This window comes from Ziziphus jujuba, chromosome 10 (assembly GCF_031755915.1).
Source record: "Ziziphus jujuba cultivar Dongzao chromosome 10, ASM3175591v1".
In the NCBI taxonomy this organism is placed as follows: Eukaryota; Viridiplantae; Streptophyta; class Magnoliopsida; order Rosales; family Rhamnaceae; genus Ziziphus; species Ziziphus jujuba.
The window spans coordinates 15,353,261-15,362,514 of NC_083388.1; the positions used below are offsets into that span (position 1 = coordinate 15,353,261).

At 30.0% G+C, this 9,254-nt stretch overlaps 1 protein-coding gene across 1 annotated transcript; it reads right to left on the reverse strand.

Moving 5' to 3' along the window:
• Positions 1-2,427: 2,427 nt before the first annotated feature.
• LOC107411352 (cytokinin riboside 5'-monophosphate phosphoribohydrolase LOG1) lies at positions 2,428-7,393 on the reverse strand. Its single transcript, XM_048469329.2, has 7 exons — positions 7,128-7,393; positions 6,391-6,488; positions 6,206-6,236; positions 5,338-5,437; positions 3,217-3,287; positions 2,939-3,082; positions 2,428-2,845 (listed from the first exon to the last, which is right to left on the reverse strand). The coding sequence occupies exons 1-7, from the start codon at positions 7,245-7,247 to the stop codon at positions 2,753-2,755; spliced, it is 657 nt and encodes a 218-aa protein (XP_048325286.1). The 5' UTR covers positions 7,248-7,393; the 3' UTR covers positions 2,428-2,752.
• Positions 7,394-9,254: the final 1,861 nt, after the last annotated feature.

Genomic DNA, 9,254 nt, shown 5'->3' on the forward strand with positions numbered 1-9,254 from the left:
ATCCCTTACAGCTTAATAAAGAAAGAGACTCCTATTGATTTCAAAGAACTAGGAACTAAAAAATGGGAGAAAAAAGTCAAACAAAGATACGAAAAATATAAATGCAAATAAATGAAGTTGTAGAGCAAAAGGAAGTTATAGTTAGCTACCTAGCCTTCATGTGTCAATAAAAACCATGTGATACTTTTGACTTGAAAGTGAGATGAGCCATGTTAGTCTTTGAACTTCAATATAAAATTCTCTTTTAGAAAAGAAAGTCCAGACAAACCTAATTCAAGATCCCACAAAGTTTATAAAGACCGATTGCTTGAGAAAACCTAAATCAATAAACAATACTTGCTTTCAATAAAGTCATGGCATAGCATATCTAAAGAGAATATTACATACTCAAATTGCCTAAACACACAAAAGATGAGCGTTATCTCAAACAGGTAGATAGAGACTATGAGAGAACCAAAAAGGAACACCAAGACTACTAACAACAAGTAAAAATAATAGGCTATCCTAATTACTGAATTTGCACCATTTCTTAATTCATAGGCTATTTTTTACATCAATTTTAATGGCATGAAAAACAAAGATTATAGTAAGGAAACTAGTGAATATGTGTTATTCCTTGAGGTAACAAGGAATAATAATAATAGAATATATTGGAAACTGTGGGCATCCATATATCATCAACGATAAATAACATGGTTTACCTAGAGCAATACAAAATAGAGAAAATTCTTTTACCAAAAAAAAATAAAAATAAAAATATTATAAACAGAAGAAATTATCTTGAGTAGTGAAGATATGGCTCTCATAAAAAACAAGCCAAGTATTAATTCATATGGTGGGCAATTAGTTTAATCATATCTCGACTTGATGTTGCTTTCCAACTACTATACATATAATTGGCTATCAATGCTATCAAACGTTTCAAATCTAAGATTGCTTTAAGATGAAAATATCTGCATAATTGAACAAAAGGGTTAAGGCCTTGATCAAAATTATGACTGGATTGCTTAGCCCAGTGAATTAGAGAGTTAATTTTCTTAGCAGCCAGCAAGGTTCACGAGCCACACTTCCATTTCATCCTTGGCTGCTAGTACGAGTTCACAAACTCCCATCACTGTCATGCATTCTTCTCTCATATTTTCTTCTTTCATTTTTTTGGACTTTTTTTTATCTAATATGCTATGTCAAGTCATTCTAGCTTACCCTATGGATGTGTTTGGTACGATGTATTATAAGGTATTAGGGTGGATTGTATTACTTAATACCATGTTTAACACGCGAAGACACACGAATGGTACTGTATTACCTAATAATTTTCCTGGTTTTTTATGTGGTTAATGGTGTATTACCTAATACAGTTTTTTTTCCTTGCATAACCCAATACAACAACCTTATGGATAAACTCCCATAGTTCACAAACTTCCATCACTGTCATGCGTTCTTCTCTCATATTTTCTTCTTTCATTTTTTTGGATTTTTTATTTAATGTGCTATGTCAAGTTGTTCTAACTTACCCTATGTGTCTCAAAAAAAGAACTTGGCAAATGTCGCATGCCCTTGTTAAATGCCAAACAAAAAATATTTGGACTAGTAGATTAAATTAAACAATAAATAATGAACCCCATTAAAGGCCAAGCTCATTATGTGAAGATCACATAACGTCAATTTCTATAAGGATATATGGAAGCTAAAAAAGTTAAGGAAGACTTCAAAATGCATTGGACGTATAGAAGAAAGTTTTGCTTCACACAAATTTATTTTCATCTATTGGAGTTTCAATAAGTTTTGCACGCATTTAGTAATCACAATCAACAAATAGAGAGAGAAGATAACGAACACACTCTAAAAAATTAAAAAAAAAAAAACAAAAATATAAGATTCACTACTATTTCCGTGCTTTTAAAGAACTTTACCTTGGGAATCTTCTTCCAGTTGCTGCTGCTATTGATTTTTTTTTGGATCCAATATGCTTATCACTATTTGAGAGAAAATACCATGAATAATAGTTTTTTTTTTTTTTTTCCCCTATAGTTAAGGCAAGCAAGGAGGAAGTTGGTGAAGGTGTGGCAACAATATATAGAAGCCTTCAACTTCCGACGATGGCGAGATAGGGAGCCATGTACGTGATACCTAATTCATGTTTTTATTTTTTTTAATTTTTTAATTTTTTTAAAAAAATTTTAATAAAATATTAAGAATGAATAGCTTTGTTAATAAACCATTGTTGATATGGCAATGATGTGGATTTTAATGATTTTTTAGTTGGATGCCACATAAAATTCCATCTCATCTTGGTATCTTCTTGGTATAAATTATTGATATCCCTGACATTATTGATATATATATATATATATATATTTGTCAAGTGTTTTGCATTTTAATATGATTTCCTTAAAAGGAAAAAAAAAAATAATGAAACAGATACTGTAAGTTCTAAACCAGTTTCTTCATAAAAATCCTCATAAATGTCCGTCTTTGTTTTTTTTCCTTTGATTCCTAGGCTTTTGGGATTTGACGACCAAATGGAGCTAACATAAGAAAACAAAACTTCTTCAAAAGAGAAATCAAACTACATTCTTTTGAGGACAACATTTTAGAGTTTACACTAGCAGAGAAAAGTGGGAAAAAAAAAAAAATTACAAGAAGAAAGAAAGAAAGGAATTTCCACTTCAGGAAGGTTTAGTCATGTAAAAATTAGTCCCTTTCATCACCAATGGGCCATCCTCTTTCCGGCCTAGTAGTCATTTCAATTTCACCTTGAGATGTCAAATTTTGGGGAGCAGCCGAACTGTTCAATCTCCCAGCTTAATTTTGAAGCTACTCTTTCATGCCGAGGGAAATATTCCTATTAACATATACAAGATTCATTCAGTCTCTTAATTTATAAACAAAATTTATTAAAAAAAAAAAAAAAAAAAAGGGGGGGGAATATTTTTACCTCCAATTTCTTGACTAACTCCTTTGGAGTAGGGGCAGAGACAATTATATGGCGTGCTGTTGGATTAATAAAGCCTTCCTCTACTGCTTTGTCAATAAATGACAACAACGAGTTGTAGTATCCATCCACATTTAACAATCCCACCTACATATACGTATTCAAAATCACAAATATTTTATCAATAAGTAAAACCTTTAAGAAAAATCTGAAAGCCAAAAAAAAAAAAAAAAAAAAACATAGAGGGGGTTAAAATGTTTATATACAGGAAGGTGCATTACCGGCTTGTCATGGATGCCAAGTTGAGCCCAGGTTATGACTTCTAGAAGCTCTTCAAGTGTCCCATAACCACCTTCACAAAAATCACATCTACTTGTAAGTTTTCAGTCTCATATTCTACTGTCAAGTGGTTGTACAGAAGAACAAAATCCTTGTGCCATGAAATGTTTTACCATCCTAAGGTTCGATCTAATAGTGTTTGGGCTTGTCTATGAGTTTTGGATTCCTTAGTCTGACCCAACCCAACTATGCATTAGACTGAGTCTGACTTTGGGCATCTAAAATGTGTTGGCCCAAAATTAAGAAAGGCCCAATATTTGGCAAACTTGCTCAAACTAACTTTTGTTCTAAATCTACCCCAAAGTACATTATATATATGTAATCATACAATTTTAAGCAATAATATTAACCCAATTTTCCGTATATTATTGTATGCAATTTCTTGTGGGTGCATTTACAAGAAACACATAAATTTTGTTGGTTATTATGCAAAAAGCCTAATTGTCACTCGGCCATATTGATAATACCACTTAATGGTACAACTTGTACTCCAAGTAGGGTGGGGAATCTTGAATAAAGGGTAGCAACTAGTCATCATTTTGCTATCTTAATAGCTTATAAAAAGGGTTTTTAGAAAAGAAAAAAGAATTAAAAGAATTAAAAGAATAAAAGTCAAAATACTCGGATAGAAAAATAAAAAGGTCAAAGACTATATTCATATTTAATCTTCAGTTCTATTCTTTTATTCATTTATTTTTTTGGTGAATTTATTCCATCTTCAGCTTTATTTTCTTTTCCCTAGTAGAGATAACAAGGGAAAAAGAAAAAAGAAAAAAGAAAAAAATATGGTACACTGAGACCACAAGCTAACAGACTCATATTACTGAGAGAACTCCATATTAACCACTTATTAAGTTGCAAAGGCAACCCAAAAGTCTATGAAAAATGCTTTTTATGATGAAATTTTACAGTACAATTATGTTAAAGTTTCCTCTCTATTTAAGATAGATAAATAGTGTACGAGCAAAAATAAGCCGTCAAATTGGACCGCTAAAATTCATAGTCCCTGATAAACATCAAAATTCAAAACTTAATCAAATATCATAAGCGAATGATAATGAAGTTAAAGTTCAGGTTTGAATGGCCGCAATCCCAATAATGAATCTTTTTAACTCCTTGGATTTTGTGAACTAGATATTAAAAAATAATAATAACAAAAAGAAAAAAAAATTTCAAAATCATAGTCCAAGCCGAAAATAAAGTAGATCAAAAGATTGTAATTAAAAGAAAAATTAATAAGAATTCAAGATAATTTCTCATTTTCTATGTCTCTTTTAGATTGTGTTTTACTGAATTCTAGAGAAACTTGCTACTGAAAAAAAAAAAAAAGAAAAAAAAAAAAGAAAAAAGGAATTCTAGAGAAATTAAACGAGGCAATTAATTAGATAAGGGTGGCTTTGAGGGGGCCCTTAGACATTAACAGGAATTGACAACAGCAGTGGGAGAATATTCTCCCAAAAAAAAAAAAATGGAAAGAAGGAAAAAAAAGAAAAAAAAAAGAAAAAGAAAAAGAAAGAATGTTTTCAGGACAAGATTATTTGAGGGCTACATTTTATTTTATTTTATTTTATTTTCTTCAAGTGGAGAACATGGCCATGTCAACATAGTTGACTTTTTGACATTAAAACCTGTCTGTGCATTTAAACTTGTTTTTCTCAAGAAAATGATATCCTTAAAAACGCATAAAAACTTATAGGCGGTCCATTCCGTATACTATGCTTTTTCACAAAATCATTATGGCCATTCAAATGACTTAATTAGACAATTTTCATAATTATGCTGATCTGTTAAAAACATTGGTTAAAAACTTTTGTAAAATGAAACCCTACCCGACTTATAGAACAAAATAAAAAAAATAAAAAATAAAAAACAAAAAAGAAGCATGGTGTTTTCTGCACTATATTCTTATAAATTTTTCAAAGGGTACTTTGGGTTAAGAACTTTTGCATGGTTAGCCATGTTAATAAGTATGTCATGCATTTGAGTAATTGAGTGTGGAGTATGCCAATTTTGTTACCATTTTACCTTAAAAAAAAAAATAAATAAATCAATTTGTTACCAACCAGGTAAGGCAATAAAAGCATCAGAATTTCTAGCCATCTCTGCCTTCCTTTGGTGCATATCTGCTACTGCTTTTACTTCCCCCACTGTTTCTCCGGTTATCTGAAATACAGTATTACCCAAATCAGTCAATCAAATGCAGACCAAAACATAAAAAAAAAGAGAGTTTCAAAGAGTTTTAGATACGTAGAAGAAATGATGAGTGGTTCAGAGGTGGTGGGCTCACATCCAATATCATATAACAACCCAGGCAAACACTTGGCAACATAAAGGACTTGAAAAAGAAACAAAAGAAAATAATAATAATAAAAAAAAATAAAGAGAGGGTGATTGAGTGAAAGAAGGAAAACATAAGAAATTGCAAACATAACAAAAGCTGATATTTTGGCTTAACATAAATCTTAACTAGTGGATACATAAAGTTACTGGAAAGAGAGAAAATGTTGAAGCCAAAAAACCCAAAATGGCCAGATAGATTGAGATAGAATTCATCAATCCCATATGTGAAACTTATATATATATATATATATATATATATATATATATATAATAAACAAATGAAAAACGAAACTCGTGAACCAATCAAAAATGCTTCTTACAAGCTATACGAAATCCTGAAAGAGACAAGTATGAAATCCATCATTTTAAGATAACAAAGGTGAGGTAGAAATTCATGTCAATGTAGCTACCACAAGATGGAGGGAAAAAAAAAAAAAATGATACCTCATTATATATATTTAGAATAGAGAAAAACAAGTAGATAATGCTTTCCTGCTCTTTCTCTCTGATTGTTTAGTCATTTTCATTTTGTTACAGTACAAATGGGCTTGGAAAATTATAAGGAGTTTATTATGATGGTAGAAAATATACCTCTCTAGGCATGAGTGTCTTGGGAATAACTCTACAGACAATAAAATGACAAAAAATTAGTTTAGGCCAAGAACAAAAAATTACAAAAAAAATAAAAATAAAAATAAATAAATAATTTGGAATTCAAATCAAGTCGGGAAATTTCAGAGGGAAAAAAATGAAGATTTATTTTATTTTTTGCTTACCCAATGACATGACGACCACCATCATAGACAGCTTGAGAGATTAAACCCATCAAACCAACACTTCCTCCTCCATAAACCAGATCAATGTTCCTTGAAACCTTTTCAATACCAGAAACAGAACCCATTTACTCAAATCATCAAATGGTAAGTAAAAAGTTACCCAACTGAGAAGCAGACCCATTAAAGTACATTTGATTGCTTGCCCAATGATGGGGGGAAAAAAAGAAAAAAGCAAAAAAAAATTGAAATGAATTTGATGTTTATAAAGATACCCTTCTGAGAGATGTGTACGGATAAACCGAAACAGAGATTCATACTCTCAGATTGTAAAAGAAAGAAAAAAGAGAAAGAGAAAGGAAACAGGGGATTGAAGAAGTTGACCAAAAAGAATTTATTGTCTAAACTAACATAAAGGTTCATACCAAGAAAAACCAAGAGGATTAGCAGCTCAAAAACTGCAATAAAAACTGAATTGGAAGATTGAAAAGTGGTATTCCTCGGAACCAATAATCCAATAGAAAAGTTAGAACATGTTTTGAAGCGATGAACAGAGAACTCCCCGGTTCGCATTGATCAAGATTACAAAACCTAAACGATAACTATAAAAACAGAAATAGATTTATCCAAAGAAAAAGAGTATACAGAGAGATTTTTTTTTTTATTAAAGAAAATGAAAATTACAGAGGTAGAGAAAGAGAAAAGGAAGCGAAAACCGAGCAATTATAAAGAGGCATTACCAATTCCTTCCCAAGTTCAATAGCAGCCTCCTTATAAGTGTTCTTCTTCCCAGGACTACTACCACAAAACACACAAATCCTCTTGAATTTAGAAAGTTTCATTTCCATTTCCCTCTCCATCTTTTTTTTTTTCCTTCTTTTTTTTTTTTCTCTCTTTTTCTTTTTATTTTCTCTCTCTAGAGCTGAACAGAGCTGAAAGCAGAGCAGTAAGCAAATATCCCCTGCCTCAGTGCCCCCACAAACTTTTGACAAATTTTTAGAGAAGGGGTTAGGGGGTGCGTCTGCTTATATAACGGTACCACGGGCGTACATTAGCACGCGCTTTTGCATACTTCACGGGCTACAAAATATTGCTCACTCACCCGGCATTTACCTTATCTTTCTCACCCCCCACCAATCACCCCCTTTTTTTTTTTTTTTTTGTTGTATTTTAGTATTTTGACTATTTAGACACTTCAATTTCAAAAGTATTGGTTTAGATCTTTAATTTTTTAATTTGTTGCATATTAATTTAATTTTTAATTTTACCAAATAAATTAATAACAACTTATCAGTAATTGAGAACAAAACAATAGTTGAGACAAAATTGTTATAGATTTATCTAGCCAAATTAGATATTAGATCAATCTATAATAAATCAAAAAATTAAATATTTAAATTTTTAAAAAAATTTAAAATTTAAAATTATAAAACTCTAAAAGTTAATAATATTAGAATGCAATTAAAATTTTTTATTTTATGATTTTTTTTCCCTAATTTTTGGAGAATTTTCCAATATAAAAAAAGAGACCATGAAGAAAATGAAAACAAAACGAGTCTTAGAAGTCTTCTATAACTAAATCTAAAAACATTATATGCAAAAAGATTATATATGACAATTTAACCAGTAGAATGTTCTGAATAATTCATTTTTACCTTATAAATTTTAATTTTGAAAAACTCAAAAAAATAATTTGAATAAAACAAATTAATAATTCAAAAACCATAAAAGACTTAAATAAAATCAATTAATGATATCGATATCAGCTATGTGTCCCATTTACCAATTTCACTTGTGGTCATTACTGCTCAATAACAAATTACAATTTTTCACGTAAATTCTTGTTAAAAAAATGTATCATTCTCATGTTATAAGGGTATACCATCAACCTTTTATCAATAATATACTGGAATTTTGACTCTATTATCAACAAAAGTTTTTATCTGTTCTCATGTGTGTATATATATACATATTCATATATATGCTTTTCATTCCTTTATTTAATAAATATAATCAATCTCTAACCCTTGAAAGTATTTATATGAGGTGGGATTAATTTACTTGCAAAACATTTATATTCACAACAATGCTATAATGGCCATAACGCTCACATTATAATGAAGATCTAACAGCATACAAGAATTCATTAAAAAAAAAAAAAAACAAATTTGCCCATACTAGATTATGCTTCTATACAACAATATTTTCTAGTAACATCTTTTCTATCCATTGAAGTAAAAGCTAGTCAATAAGTTAATTTCTTTATATGCTTGTAAGTTGTAACCAAACCTACATAATCTTTTGATTTTCTTTGCACTATATCTTTTTTTTTTTCCCCATTTATCAAACTTATGTAAAAGGACCCTTTTAATTTTATCTTAATTATAATTGTATGCATATTTATAAAAAAATTATATTTAGAACTTCTCTGTCAATTTTTTTTAATTAAATTTATAGTTATAAATCATAAATGTAATTTTGACAAAATTAAGAAGGTATAAATGAAATTTACCCAAGCAAAATTGTATAACATTTGTAGACATACTATAATGAGGTCATTATACACTAATTGACTAAAACTGTCTATCATTTCAACGATGAGATGATACACAACGCCAAACTAAATAAATAAATACGAAGGGTAGTAAGAACTTTGACAACTTTATTTGCTACATATTAGATAGAGTTTGACAACTTCGTTTGCTACATGTTAGATGGAGTTTTTTTTCCCACAAAATGAGCCATTCATGGCTCATAATTAGCAAAGAAGATGATTATAACTGCTTACCATGAGCTTCTCATTTGCGGCCACTCTGGTCTTTGTTCATTTCATCTATCTCATACCAGTTAATATAAAGAGGAAAATA

Bases quoted from the DNA above. Each gene is read 5' to 3' on its own strand.
- LOC107411352 (XM_048469329.2), bottom strand. From the start codon at position 7,247: ATGGAGAGGGAAATGGAAATGAAACTTTCTAAATTCAAGAGGATTTGT. The intron at 5,438-6,205 runs GTATATTTTCTA...ACTGTATTTCAG, and splicing joins AGACACTCATGCCTAGAGAG to ATAACCGGAGAAACAGTGGG. The intron at 2,846-2,938 runs GTAAAAATATTC...ATATGTTAATAG, and splicing joins AGTTAGTCAAGAAATTGGAG to GAATATTTCCCTCGGCATGA.